The following is a 16,086-nucleotide window of genomic DNA, read 5'->3' as shown; positions in this document are numbered from 1 at the left end:
AATAGGGCGTGTTTACATTTGTTTGTTTACATTTACATTATGTTAGGTGTTGCCAACCGCTTTAGATTTATTTGTAGTGGTTCTTATGCATGGGCGTATGACAAATTGGATTAATAATAATTTTTTCTAAGGAAAAAGACCTAAAATTTTAGTAACAATGTTTGTATATAACTTATTTTACATTTTTTCGAATGTTTGGCAACATTTGTCAATTTCTTCTCTAGACTTTAATTCTAGCGTATTGAGGTCAATGAAAAAAAGATTATCCTTCTAATTTTAATAGAAGTTCGCTTTAGGAAAACCCCGCTATATATAATAGATGAGGCTGAAAATTTATCTAAACAAAATGGTTAAGAAAAATATTAGTGTTAACTTTGTACGTTTCAAAATCTGAATTTTTTTCCTTAGAAATTCTTTTTCAGAGCCTCGATGCCAATGGAAAAAATATTCTCCATAAAATTTTATTATGGGTTACCGAACAAATAAAATCGCTATATATAATATATACCAACAAAAAATCGGTTTCAATTTTTGCACGTAATAACATACTTCTTAATGAAGGTTACTTTGATTTAGCGGCCATATCTTCCATAATTTTTAATTTTAGAGGTTTCATAGCATTGAAAAAATTATTCTCCATCAAATTTCACTATGGGTCCTCATTATGAAGAAATCGGTATATATAATATGTGATGCAGAAAATGTCTCTAAACAATATAACAAAATGGCGTATTTTTGATTTTCTTTGTCCCTATCAAAATCGGGCAATATTTCCCTTAGGACCCCATTTAAAAGCCTTGAATTTAAAGAAAAAAAAACATTCTCTATAAAATAGGTCACCGAACAAGAGAAATCGATACTTAGAATATATATCAATAAAAAGTCGGTTGGAATATAGGCACATAAGAATATCCAGATTCTTAAGGGTTCATTTCATCTGGAATGCATATCTCCTATGAATTTTAATTTTAGAGGCTTGATGTCAAGGAGAAAATTACTCTCCATCAAAAATTCTCTCGGTATATGCAATATATATCAATTAAAATTTTAATTTTAGTTATGTACATAAGAAAATACTTCCTCGTAGGGGTTACTTTGATTCGGCGGCCATATCTCTAATAATTATTCATTTTTGAGCTTTGATATTAAAGGAAATTATGTTCTGTATCAAATTTTACTATGGGTCTCCGAACAAACGAAATTGGTACTTAGATTTTATGTCTATAAAAAGTCGGTTCGAATTTGTGCATATAAGGAAATGCTTTTTCGTATCCTTTCTTTTGATTCAGAGGTCATATCTCCTTTAAATTTTTATTTTAGAGATTTAATGTCAATGAGATAATTATTTTCCATCAAATTTCACTATGGGTCCACGAACAAAAGAAATCGGTAACATTAATATAAACGATTAAAATATTGGATACAATATGATACTTAACTCAGTTGCTATTAAAAGGGCGTTTTTACATTAGTTTGTTTACATTCTCTCCATGTTAAGTGTTGCCAATCACCATTAATAACACTGTGGTGACTCTTATGGATTGACGTGTGTCAAATTTGTTAATTAATATAATATATCAATTAAAATTCAAATTCTAGTTATGTACACAAGAAAATATTTCCTCGTAAGGGTTACTTTGAATTGGCGGCCATATCTCTCATTATTACTCATTTTTGAGGTTTGATATTAAAGGAAATTATGTTCTAAATCAAATTTGACCCTGGGTCTCCGAACAAAGGAACTCGATAGCAAGAATATATATCTATAAATAGTAGGTTCGAAGTTGTGTATGTATGGATATACTTCTTCGTAGTGTTTATTCTGATTTAGAGGCTCTATCTCCTATAAATTCTTACTTTATAGGTTTTGTGTCAATGAGAAAATTATTCTTTATCTAATTTCACAATGGGCCTCCGAACAAATGACATCGGTATATATAATATGTATCAGTAAAATTCGTACTCTATTTGTGCACCTAAGAATATACCTGTTTATAGAAATTACTTTGAATTGGTGGCCATATCTCCCATAATTATTCATTTTAGAGATTTGATGTTAAAGAAAATTATATTCTCCATAAAATTCTACTGTAGGCATCCGAACAAATGAAATCTGTATATATACTATATACAAGTAAAAAGTCGGATTTAATTTGTGCACATAATAATATACCTGTTTATAGAAATTACTTTGACTTGGTGGCCTTCTCTCCCATAGTTATTCATTTAAGAGGTTTGATGTTAAAGAAAATTATATTCTTCATAAAATTCTACTATAGGCATCCGAACAAACAAAATCGGTATATATAATATATACCGGTAAAAATCGGATTCCATTTGTGCACATATGGCTATTACATTTTATAGAAATTACTTTGAATTGTTGGCCTTATCTCCCATAATTATTCATTTTAGGGGTTTGATGTTAAAGAAAATTTTATTCTCCATAAAATTTCACTATGGGTCCACGAACAAACGAAATCGGTATATATAATATATACCAGTAAAAAATCGGATTTAACTTGTGTAAGTAATAATAAACAATTTTATAGGTTTTTGTTTGATTTTAAGGCCATATTTCTATTAATTTGTCATTTTGGAGATTCGATGCCAATGAGAAAAATATTCTCCATCAAATTTCCACGAACAAAAGAAATCGGTAACTATAATGCGACACCTTAAAATATGGCTTAAAATATAACGCTTAACTCCATAGCTATCACAAAGGGCGTTTTTACATTCGCTTGTTTACATTAGTGGGTGTATTAAGTGTTGCCAATCGACTTTAATAGGACTGTGGTGATTCTTATGGATTGCCGTGTGTCAAATTGGTTAATAAATATTGCTGTTTTATAAATTTTAACTTAATTTTATACTTTTATTGCATTTTTATTTTTTACAATAAAGAAAATAACAATTATTTATTTTTTTCTTTACAACTATGGTTTTTACTTAATATTTATATATGTATATAATTTTATAGTTTTTTTAACTTAATAACTAAAACAAAAAATAAATTTTGACATTAGAAAAAAATATAATAATAATATTTATATATAAACAAAACAATTAAGTAGTAATACAAACAAATTACAATAATACAAAAAAAGAGATAAAAAATACGAACAGAGATGGGTGGATGAAATGTAATAACGACAAAAAAGGGGGACATATGTGTAGTGTAGAAATGATACTATTGGCGCCCAAGGTAGGGGCATGAATTTTCTTTGACATTTTAAGGGGTTTGGAAATATTTAAAAGAGATAATATGGGGCGTCCAATGGTTGGAAAATTTGTAAAACAAAACTGGGCCTGAAAATGACAATTTTAAAAATTCCTTATTGGCGCCCAAATAAGGGCCATGATTTTTTTTTTTTGACATATTAATGGACTTGAAAATATTCAAAATAGATTATATGTGGCGCCCAACATTAGGAAACATTGAAAGAAAAAAATAATTGGACTGGAAATGGCATTAAATAATTATTTAAAAAAAAATCACAATTGGCGCCCAACGTATACATTATACACAATCACAATAAATGGCGCCGAAATGGTTTTCGGGGTTCATTTGTTACCTAGGCTTGAGACTAAATGATTATTTAAATTACAATTGGCGCCCAACATATAAACAACAACTGACAATAAATGGCTTGACATTAAATGATTATTTAAAAAAAATACAAATGGCGTCCAACGTATAAACAATGTACGGTGACAATAAATGGCGCCCAAATGATTTTCGGGATTCTATTATTAAATCGGGATGCCGATATTTGTTCTATTTAATCATATTAGAGCGCCTACATATAGTATTATTTGTAATGGCGCCCAACGTATATCTCACTTCGAATGTTCACCTTTTTAAATATTTCCAAACCCCAAATTCTATAATTTTTTTACATCTAATTTGTGAACGCAATTTGCGCGTGCGTTATAAATACAAAAATTCTTTTAATACCCTGTCTTCTACCCGCCAAACGACGACTATTCAATCATATTGAACAGCAGACAAGAGAAGATCATGCCAAATATCTGGAAAAATCGGAGAAAATTAGATCGAAATTAGATTTGTTTACAAGATTGAACAAAATCTCTGCCTTACCATCACAATGGCCACCCCGATAGATGTCCCGCCAATCACCGCTGCATGATCGCGTATAAAATTCGAAGTAACATATAGGCAACCCTGATTGTGCAAATTCGTAATGGTGGGGAATATGGTGCACTCCTTACGTTGACCTCCGAAAATCTCTTGACAGCAAGATTCCGGAATCAGACCAAAGCGGTTCCAATCGTGCCAGGTATCAACACCACAGCATTGCAGGCGTTCTTGGGTTTGATCCCAGGCCTGGGTAATGTCACGGCGACTGCCATACAGGGCCATGGAGGAACGCATTTCCTGAAAACAACAATCAAATTTTTAAATTCATATTTTTAAAAAAAAAAATTCTAGATCCTCACCTGTCTCATGGTCTGTTGAACCCGTTCGCGGAAAACATAACCCAATATGCCACCAATTAACATCGTAACAAATACCAGGGCCACCATTATGAAATACTGCAAGAAAACAATAATTCGAAACCCATTAAACATTTTCCTGAGAGTCTCGAGAGAAGATATCCTCCTCTTACCGTCAGCAGCAGGCACTTGACCTCTTTGCCCGCTCCCACACAACCCAAAAACGAAAGCAAACAAATGGCCACCGATGTGACCAGCAGAACATAAACGGCACCAGAAAATAAATTTGTACCAAGCAGCTCATTCATAAAACTACGATCGACCAGAGTCCAGAGACTTAAACAAAAAACTGTGGCACCACCAACCTGAAATGGGAATAATTATAGATTATTATGGAGATTCTAATCGGATTCCCATTACTTACAAAAATCACAAAATTCGATACAAATAAACTGTATTTGACAAACTGCCCGCAGCAGTCCATGCGCGAACTAAAACCCATGCTGTCAGCCTGCAAAGAAAAAATAGAAAATAGTTATTTTTTTTTTAATTGTATGAATTTTCAAATCAGTTTTCAAATGTTGATTTTTCAACATATTATTATTTAAATGTTGAATTTTCAACATATTATTCAAATGTTGAATTTTCAAATTTTTCTTCAAATGTTGAATTTTCAACATTTTTTTGAAAATGTTGAATTTTCAACAATTTTCCAAATGTTGAATTTTCAACAAATTTTTCAAATGTTGAATTTCGATTATTGTTTTTAAATGTTGCATTTTCAACATTTTTTCATAAATCTTGAATTTTCAACACTTTATTGAAATGTTGAATTTTCAACACATTTTCAACATTTTTTCAAATCTTGAATTTTCTACACTTTGTTGAATTTTCAACACTTTGTTGAAATTTTGAATTTTTAACACTTTGTTGAAATGTTGAATTTTCAACACTTTGTTGAAATGTTGAATTTTCAACATTTTGTTGAAATGTTGAATTTTCATTATTTTTTTCAAATGTTGAATTTTCAACGTATTTTGCAAATTTTGAATTTTCATTATTTTTTTCTAATGTTAAATTTTCAACTCTTTATTGAAATGTTGAATTTTCAACTCTTTATTGAAATGTTGAATTTTCAACATTTTGTTGAAATGTTGAATTTTCAACATTTTTCATATCATGAATTTTCTACACTTTTTTGAATTTTAAACACTTTGTTGAAATGTTGAATTATCAACATTTTTTACAAATGTTGAATTTTTAATTTTTTTCAAATGTTGAATTTTCAACACTTTGTTGAAATGTTGAATTTTTAACACTTTGTTGAAATGTTGAATTTTCAACATATTTTTCAGATGTTGAATTTTCAACATATTTTGCAGATGTCGAATTTTCAACATATTTTTCAAAATGTTGAAATTTGTTGAGTTAAGGCTCAGTTAAAAATCCACGCCTTGTTGTAGACCCTTACAAATATTTTTTTTAATTCACGACTTGTGGTAGAGCCTTATAGAACTTAAAAAATAATTTTTATAAAAGCCAGGCCTTCTGATAGACCCTTAAAATAATTTAAAAACAAATCCAGGCCTTCTGCTAGACTCTTAAAATTATTTTTTACAAAATCCAGGCCTTCTGGTAGCCCCTAAAACAATGTCGAGTTTTCATCATAAAAATCCACGCCTTGTGGTAGAGCCTTTAAAAAATCCACGCCTTGTGGTAGAGCCTTTAAAAAATCCACGCCTTGTGGTAGAGCCTTTAAAAAATCCACGCCTTGTGGTAGAGCCTTTAAAAAATCCACGCCTTGTGGTAGAGCCTTTAAAAAATCCACAACTTGTGATAGACCCTTAAAATAATGTTTAAGAAATCCACACGGAAGAGCCTTAAAAATAATTTTTTTTTAATTTAAAATGCACGACTCGAAAAATCTATTTTTTTTAATCCTCAAAATATATTTTTAAGTAATCCAGCGCTTGAAATTTTCCTTTGGAATTTATATTTCATTGTTAACAATTTGCCTAGAAGTATGCTACAATTTTTGGCTTGGCTCTATTGCAAGCGCATGCCTTCCTAAGAAATCATGTTCGTTGCTTAAGTCTTTTGTTTAATTATGGGAATATTTGTCAAATGCATTATTATTGTGATGAAAATTAATTAAAAAAATTAAAAATTTGAATAATATTCAAATAAATTATTTTTGGGATCGATAAAAAATAAGAATAAAAACTCTTTTCTTCTTTTGGATCGAATATAATTAAAAAAAGGCTTTCTATTAAAAAAATATTTCATTGCTTTTTAAAAAATATATTTTGTTGTTGTTTAAAAAAAATCCTCACTGTTTCACTTGAGTACTATATTAATTTATTGCCTTTCTAATGATCATCGATGTGGTATATGATTTTCAATTTTATTTTTTATATATAACAAACATTCAAACAATATTGAATCATAACTTCCTAGGTCACTGTCATTTGTCAATGCAATTGAGTTTTAAAAAACAACATTTCTGGAAATAAATGTTGAAATATCAACATATTGATCACATGGCAACCAAGTAAACCAAAAAAGTAGTAAAAAAATAATTTTAAATCATTCTAATGGTTATTTATTTAAGCAGTATTGAATGTAGGTGATCAGCGGAATTTATGTTTGAAATAAAAAACCCAAACACATTACTTGATATAAAAAAATATTTCATTGATTTAATTTCCCGAACAATTGTTGTCCATTAGCCATTAGCAATGTTTTTTTTTCAAATATGATTCATTGTAAAACGCACACACACACACACAGTCATAAATATTTCCAATATATCACACTCAACGTTACCTTGATCACATACATTCGTATATAGGTATGTGATACAATTTTTTTTTTGTTTTGCTTTCGATTAAATTCACTGTGTGGCCTTTAAGTGGTCTGTCAGACCGCTGTCTATCTCAAAGTGTATCACAAAAAAAAACAAAAATTAGTTACGCCAAAAAATAAATAAAACTCAAAATTGCCACTTTATTTTTTGCTCATTTGAACAATAAATTCAAATTAATTGCACATAAATTTGCCATTGTTTGTGTTTTAATTAGATTTGTTTTGAAAAAAAAGATTCCCTTAGTGTTGTCAGTCAAGCAACTGATAATATTTCTAATGAATGGTTTTGTTCCCAAAATACATTTCCCTTCAGATATTTTTTTCTCCAATTATTTTCACTGTTATTGTTAAATATGAACGTTCTCAGATAAATGATTTGAATACAATTGATAATATTGGGAAAAAAATATTCTTTATAGGAAAGAAAAAACTGAACATATTTTTGAACAAAAAAAAATTATTACATTCCTAATTTATATTCCCAAATTTAAAAACAAAAAAAAAAAATATATTAAAAAAAAAAATTTTCTAAAAAATACTTCAAAAGGGTTGTTAAAAAATTTTGGATTTTATAATCTTTCCAAAAATGATATTTTTTTAAGTCCTCATATGATTTATTGAATTTTTTAAATATTTTTTTTTTTAAATTTTCTTTCATATTTTTCCCACAAAAATAATGAATTAACCAAATAATCCCATTAAATCACAAAAGACTTAAGAAACGTACATGATTTCTTTGATGTGAGACCCTTTATAAAGCTAAACCAAAATTAAAGCATACTTCTAGGCAAATAATGGATACCAACACAAAAGACTTAAGAAACGAACATGATTTCCATTAACGAGAGGCCCCTTATAAAGATGAACCAAAATTAAAGCATACTTCTAGGCAAATTATGGATACCTAACGGGTGGGAAAGTAAAATACATTTTACCGGCGTGGATTTATTAAAAATTCATTTTGGGACATAGCAAGAGGCGTGGATTTATTAAAAATTCATTTTGGGACATAGCAAGAGGCGTGGATTTATTAAAAATTCATTTTGGGACATAGCAAGAGGCGTGGATTTATTAAAAATTCATTTTGGGACATAGCAAGAGGCGTGGATTTATTAAAAATTCATTTTGGGACATAGCAAGAGGCGTGGATTTATTAAAAATTCATTTTGGGACATAGCAAGAGGCGTGGATTTATTAAAAATTCATTTTGGGACATAGCAAGAGGCGTGGATTTATTAAAAATTCATTTTGGGACATAGCAAGAGGCGTGGATTTATTAAAAATTCATTTTGGGACATAGCAAGAGGCGTGGATTTATTAAAAATTCATTTTGGGACATAGCAAGAGGCGTGGATTTATTAAAAATTCATTTTGGGACATAGCAAGAGGCGTGGATTTATTAAAAATTCATTTTGGGACATAGCAAGAGGCGTGGATTTATTAAAAATTCATTTTGGGACATAGCAAGAGGCGTAGATTTTTTAAAAATTCATTTTGGGACATAGCAAGAGGCGTGGATTTATTAAAAATTCATTTTGGGACATAGCAAGAGGCGTGGATTTATTAAAAATTCATTTTGGGACATAGCAAGAGGCGTGGATTTATTAAAAATTCATTTTGGGACATAGCAAGAAAATTCAAAAATACCAATAAATTATTTAAAATTAATGGCCTACTTATACACTCATAACAGTACCGATATTTTCAGGGTATATATTGTAGTTACTGACTGCATTTGTTCAGGGACCCCTGCTGGAATTTTCTGCGGATCATTTTTCTCCCTAATACTTTGCCCCTTAAATGAAGTATTTTTGGAATTGACGAGCCGAATTCAAAAATACCCAATAATTTATTTGAAAATAATTTTCTACTTCTACTGTCCATAATGTCAACGATATTTGCGGGATATATGATATAGCTACCTATCTCATTTGTTCAGTGGCCCCTATTGAAATCTTCTAGAGAACATAATTCTCCTTGGCACCACTCCCGCACACGATGTATTATTGGAAACATTGGCCCAAAAAAAAATACCAATGAATTATTTGAAAATAATTACCTACTTATATACCCATAAAAGCGCCAGTATTTTCGGGATATAGGTTATAATTATCGATTTCATTTGTTCTGTGGTCCCTACTGGAATTTTCTGCGGAACATTTTTCTCCTTAATACCTTCCCCCTTAAATGAAGCTGTATTGGAAATATTGAACCAAATTCAAAAAATACCAATAAATTAAAAGAAAATAATATCGTACTTGTATATCGATAATAAAACCGATATTTTCACGATATAGGTTATATCTACCGATTTTATTTCTTTGGCGGCCCCTATTGGAATTTTCTAGAGAACATAATTTTCCTTGACACCACCCCCCTCACATGAAGTATTATTGGATGTATTGGCCCAAAATCCAAAAAAATACCAATAAATTATAATTTATTTATTATTACCCCCCTCAATGCCCATAATGCCATCGATATTTTAGGGATATAGGTTACAGTTATCGATTTTATTTCTTCGGCGGCCCCTATTGAAATCTTCAAGAGAACATAATTCCTCTTGGCACCACCACCCACATATGAAGTAGTATTGGATGTATTGGCCCAAAATCAAAAAGAATACCAATAAATTATTTGAAAATAATTTCCTGCTTATATACCCATAAAAGCGCCAGTATTTTATTTCTTCGGCGGCCCTTATTGGAATTTTCTAGAGAACATTTTACTCCTTAACATGCGTTTTAAATGAAGTCTTATTGGAATTATCGATTAAGATTAAAAAAAATATTATTATAAAATAATGTTATTTTTAGTATATATATATCATTCACCAATTTTAAAAAGTCCACACCTTCTTTTTTAATCCTTTGTCCTTGTTTATCCGTGTTTAGGAATTGTTTGTTAATTTTTTGCCTAGAAGTATGCTTTCATTTTTGGCCATTCTCTGTAAAAACGCCTCTCTCTCTCTCTGCCCATGAAATCATGTTCGTTTCTTAAGTCTTTTATTTAGTTATGGGAATATTTGCCAAATCAAACATTTTTATACTAAAAAAATTGCTTAAAAATTAGAAAAAAATTAAATTGATATTACCACCCATCGAGTTTGAAAATGAAATGTTCAGTTTCTATTTTCGATGTGATGAGAACAATGGGAAAAAATAAATTAAAAATACAAAATGGTACAAAAAATAAAAAAAGTTTTGTTTTTTTTGCGAGCAAAATATTACATGATTTTTTTAAAAAAGGGAGTTATTAAAATTTACCGCCATACCACCACCTTCATTCATAGGCTGACAATAGCTGCCTGCTAATGGGCTTCTTCTTCGTCTTCTTCCATTTCATAAAGCACCACCATATGTAATGGTAATGGTATTAGTAGTACTGCTGGTGGTGGTTGTGGTGTATGTATGGCTAATAGTTAGCTGGCGTGCTAAGTCTCTCATTATTGTCTGTTTGTTTGTTTGAATGGGTTTTTGGAGGTAGTGTGAATTGTTTTGTTTTTGTGCGGCTTTGTTGTTGTTTTTGTTCATGGAATGTAGGTCATGGTTAAATGTACTTAATGTGGCTATGAAAATAAAAAATCACAAAAACAACAACAACAGAAAATAAACACCGGCCAATACTACTTATAACCGACCACAAAAAAACCAAAAGAAATCCCGCACATACATAAATATTTTGTTAAAAAAATATTTGTACATTATGGCTAAGAGTGTGTCTTTTTCTTCTTCTTCTTCTTGAGATGAAAATTTCTGGCAATTACTAAAAATATGAACAATCACTTTTTTTGTAAAAAAAGTTCACCTTTGAATGGTTTCCTATTCTGGGGGAGGTAATAAAAGAATTTTTGTGTGGGAGCTGAATCGATTTTGTTAAACAAAAAACTTCACATGTGTGGGATTTTTTCCAAACACAAAGATTTTTTTTTCTAAAAATATTTATTTTTTTGTGGTTGTTGTAAATTAACACCTGTAATGAAAGAATTTTATTTTATGGTGCCCATTTTTTTTAATTTTTTATTTCAAGTGACTAATACTGTTTAAAAAAAGTGACTAAATTTTTTTGAAAACAATTCTAAATTGTTCTGTTTATAACAACCTCAAAACATTCCCTCATCATCTTCAACAAAAAAAGCACAAAAAATAGTCATTAAGACAGTCGGACGAACAATCAAAGTCATTATTCATGGCATCCAAAGCATCACCCTGATGCTTTGAGTTATTTTGCTTCGCTGAAAACAATACTGAAAATGACATGTTTTGGAGCAATACAAAAAAGTACAACAACAACAATTATCTACAATTTGCAATGCAAAAAAATATAATACAATAAAATAACATCTGAACAATTCTGAATGATTTCATGCTTGACAAAAATTTATGAGAGGATGATGATTCAGAACTAAACAAAAAATTACGATTTAGTTAATAATAAAATAATACATAAATTATATAAGGGTCTTTTTTAAATAATATTGGAAACATATAACATACACAATTTTTTTATATGTCCACGCCTCTTTGGTTTCCTCAAAAAATAGTTTTAAAAAATCCACTTTGGTTGTTACTTCAAAAAATAATTTTATAAAAATCCTTTTTTTAATCGACGCATCTTTGGAATTTTTTACAAATTATTTTTAGGGTTCAGAGGGCGTGGATTTTTAACAAATTACTTTAAAGGGTTTATTACAAAGTGAGGATTTAAAAAAAATTCATTGGTAACAAGGAGTTCTAATTAACAGACTTATATCCAAAAAAATGAAATTTTCTAACTCAGAACATCAATTGAGTACAATAATGTTAAAAAGAAAAATATTCTTCATCAAATTTCGTTATAGGTCCCCGAACAACTGAAATTGATAGGTCTAATATATGCTCTGAAAATAACGGTTCAAGATGTCAATAAAAATTGCACATTATTTTCTTAACATTTTTTTTTTTTTTTTTGATTTTTTGAACTCACGTAAATATTTCCCATACAACTTCACTTGAGTAGTATGGGTTTAAAGAGAAAAATATTCTTCGGAAAATTTCACTGTAGGTCTCCGAACAAATGAAATCACTAGCTTTAACTAATATTCCGAAAATATAGGTATCTTCCTAACTATACAAATGGGTAATTGTTTTCCATTGAGAAATTGGTATTTTTTGAATTTTGTTCAATATTTCCAATATTACGTCACTTAAGGGTTATGGTACCAAGGAGAAAAATGTTCTCTAGAAAATTTCATTATGGGTCTCCGAACAAATGAAATCGGTAGCTATAACATATGTCCCGGAAATGCCAGTGCCAAAATGCCTATATAATTAAAAATACATTTCCAATAAGAAGTTGGTATTTTTTTTTAATTTGAGCTAATATTTCTAATACAACACCACCTAAGGGCCAAGGTATTAAGGAGAAAAATGTTCCCTAGAAAATTCCCGTAGGGGCCACCGAAAAAATGAAATCGGTAACTGTAACCTATATCCCGAAAATATCGGTGATAGTATGTGTATATTTAAGTAAGTAATTATTTTCAAATAATTTATTGGTATTTTTTGAATTTGGCTCAATATTTCCAATAAAACTTCACTTAAGGGGCAAGGTATTAGGGAGAAAATTGTTCCGCAAAAAATTCCAGTAGGGGCCACCGAACAAATGAAAATGATAACTATAACGTATATTCCGAAAATATCGGTGATATTATGGGTATATAAATAGGCAATTATTTTCAAATAATTTATTGGTATTTTTGAATTTGGTTCAATATTTCCAATAAGACTTCATTTAAAGGGCAGGGTACAAAGGAGAAAAATGTTCCCTAGAAAATTCCATTAGGGGCTACCGAACAAATAAAATCGGTAGCTATAACCCATATCCAGAAATTTACGGTTATATTATGGGTATATAAATAGGTAATTATTTTCAAATAATGTATTGGTATTTTTTGAATTTGGTTCAAAATTTCCGATACACATTCATTTGATGGTCAAGGTACTAAGAAGAAAAATGTTCCGCAGAAAATTCCAGTAGGGACCACTGAACAAATGAAATCGGTAGCTATAATAAATACCTCAAAATGTCGGTGCCAATATGTCTGTATAAATGGAAAATTGTTTTCTAATAATTTACTGGTATTTTTTGAATTCAGCTCGATAATTCCAATAAGACTTCATTTAAGGGGCAGAGTACTAAGGAGAAAAATTTTCCCTAGAAAATTCCAGTACGGGCCACTGAACAAATGAAATCGGTAACTATAAGCTATATCCCGAAAATATCGGTGCTATTATGGGTATATAATTAGGAAATTATTTTCAAATAATTTATTGGTATTTATTTTAATTTGGCTCTATAATTCTAATAAGACTTTATTTAAGGGTCAAAATATTAATGAGAAAAATGTTCTGCAGAAAATTCTATTAGGGGCCACCTAACAAATGAAATTGTTTCCTATAATATATACCCTGAAAATATCGGTGCCAATATTGTTTGTTTTCTAATAACTTATGCGTATTGTTTGAATTCGGCTCGATAATCCCAATAAGACTTCAAATAAAGGGCAGAGTACAAAGGAGAAACATGTTCCGCAGAAAATTCCAGTAGGGGTCACCGAACAAATAAAATCATATCGCGGTCAATATCGGATATATTATGGGTATGTAAGTAGGAAATTATTCTTAAATAATTTCTTGGGATTTTTTTGAACTTGTCTCGATATTCCCAATAAAACTTCACTTAATGGGTTAGGTATTAAAGAGAAAAATAGTCTCCAGAAAATTTTAGTAGTTCTGCAGAAAATTTCATTAGAGGTCACCGAACAAATGAAATCGCTAGCTATAACCTATATCCCGTTAAAATCGGTGCTATTATAATGTATATATGTAGGAAATTATTTTCAAATTATTTATTGGGATTCTTTTGAATTGGGCTCGATAATTCTAATAAGACTTCACTTAAGGAGCATGGTACTAAAGAAAAAAATGTTCTCCAGGAAATTTCATTAGAGGCCACCGAACAAATGAAATCGCTAGCTATAACGTATATACCCAAAATATTGGTGCTAATCCGCCTATATAAATATAAAAATATTTTTTAAAGTAATTGTTAGTTTTTTGATATTGGTCCGGTATTTCGTATAATACTTCATTTTAGGGGAATGGTGCTGAGGATAAAAATATTCTCTAGAAAAATTCACTATAGGTCTCCGAACAAATAATGCCGGTAGATAAAATATATATTCCGAAAATATCGGTGCTATTATGGGTATATAAGTAGGAAATTATTTTCAAAAATTTATTGGGATTCTTTTGAATTTGGCTCGATTATTCTAATAAAACATAACCTAATGGGTTAGGTATTAAAGGAAAAAATGTTCTCCAAAAAATTTCAGTAGGGGCCGCCGAACAAATAAAATCGGTAGCTATAACCTATATCCCGTAAATATCGACGCTATTATGGTTTTATACGTAGAACATTATTTTCAAATAATTAATTGGTATTTTTTAAACTTCACTCATTATTCCCAATAATACTTCATTTGAGGGGGGTGGTGCTAGGAGAGAAAATGTTTTCCAGAAAATTCTATTAGGGGCCATAGAACAAATCAAATCGGTAACTCTGACCCATATCCCCAAAATATAGGTGCTATTATGGATATATAAGTAGGAAATTATTTTCTAAGAATTTTTTTTTTTTTTTTTGGTATTTTTTGAACTTGGCTCAATATTAGTAATAAAACATCACTTAAGGGATAAGGTACTAAGGAGAAAAATGTTCTCCAGAAAATTTCATTAGATGTCTCCGAACAAATAAAATTGCTAACTATGACGTATATACCTAAAAAATAACTACTAATTTGCCTATATAAATAGAAAGTTATTTTCTAATTAGTAATTGCTAGTTTTTTGATATTGATCCGGAATTTCGGATAATTCTTCATTGTAGGGGGATGGTACTAAGGAGGAATATACTCCCCAGAAAATTTTATTAGAAGTCACCGAACAAATAAAATCGCTAACTATAACGTATATCCCTAAAAAATCCGTAACAATGTGCCTATATAAATTGGGAAATTATTTTCTAATTAGTAATTGCTAGTTTTTTGATAATGGACCATTTTTTCGGTTAGTTCTTTATTTTAGGGGCAGGGTATTAAGGAGAAAAATATTCTCCAGAAAATTTCATTATAGGCCACCGAACAAATAAAATCGCTAACTACAACGTATAACCCTAAAAAAACCGTACCAATTTGCCTATATATATATAAATTATTTTCTAGTAATTAATTGCTAGTTTTGATATTGGTCCATTATTTTGGATAATTTTTAATTTTACGGTCAGGGTATTAAGGAAAAAAATTTTCTCCAGAAAATGTCATTAGAGGTATCGGAACAAATAAAAACGCTAACTATAACCAATATCCCAAAAATATCAGTGCCAATTGGGGGAAATATCTAATATTAAAAAATATATATTCATACTCACACTAAGGTCACTTATGGTAAACGATGTTTTCGTAAGTCGACCAATTTTGGCGGCTGTTACTTTTCACAACTCACGAAGAGAGGTGACGGAGAGTTAGGAACAGTCTTTTTTTTGGTGTTGCAATTTCTCAATCAAATCTCTCAACAAACATTCGAAGATCAGAGATTTAAGTGCACACGGCCGACAAACACAATATAAAACAACAACAACACAGATGAGATCACACAAACGTACACACACACGCGGCTAGAAGAAGAAAAATTAAAATTCATTAAAATATGACTCTCTCAA

General features: G+C 29.9%; 1 protein-coding gene across 1 annotated transcript; it reads right to left on the bottom strand.

Moving 5' to 3' along the window:
- Nucleotides 1-3,974: 3,974 nt before the first annotated feature.
- On the bottom strand, nt 3,975-15,853 carry LOC133337707 (CD151 antigen). The gene is made up of 6 exons (XM_061545912.1): nt 15,796-15,853; nt 4,886-4,972; nt 4,635-4,826; nt 4,465-4,560; nt 4,106-4,402; nt 3,975-4,035 (listed from the first exon to the last, which is right to left on the bottom strand). Exons 2-6 carry the CDS (start codon nt 4,961-4,963, stop codon nt 3,988-3,990), a joined length of 711 nt encoding a protein of 236 aa, XP_061401896.1. The 5' UTR covers nt 4,964-4,972; nt 15,796-15,853; the 3' UTR covers nt 3,975-3,987.
- Nucleotides 15,854-16,086: the final 233 nt, after the last annotated feature.

The sequence above is a fragment of the Musca vetustissima genome, unplaced genomic scaffold (genome assembly GCF_032173495.1).
Source record: "Musca vetustissima isolate MV318-11 ecotype Yass unplaced genomic scaffold, APGP_CSIRO_Mvet_v1 utg101894, whole genome shotgun sequence".
NCBI lineage: Eukaryota > Metazoa > Arthropoda > Insecta > Diptera > Muscidae > Musca > Musca vetustissima.
Note: the sequence above shows the minus strand (reverse complement) of the source record. Positions and strands in the feature narration are given on the sequence as shown.

Bases quoted from the DNA above. Each gene is read 5' to 3' on its own strand.
- LOC133337707 (XM_061545912.1), bottom strand. From the start codon at position 4,963: ATGGGTTTTAGTTCGCGCATGGACTGCTGCGGGCAGTTTGTCAAATAC. The intron at 4,561-4,634 runs GTAAGAGGAGGA...GTTTTCTTGCAG, and splicing joins TCAAGTGCCTGCTGCTGACG to TATTTCATAATGGTGGCCCT. The intron at 4,036-4,105 runs GTAAGGCAGAGA...CGATTTTTCCAG, and splicing joins TCGGGGTGGCCATTGTGATG to ATATTTGGCATGATCTTCTC.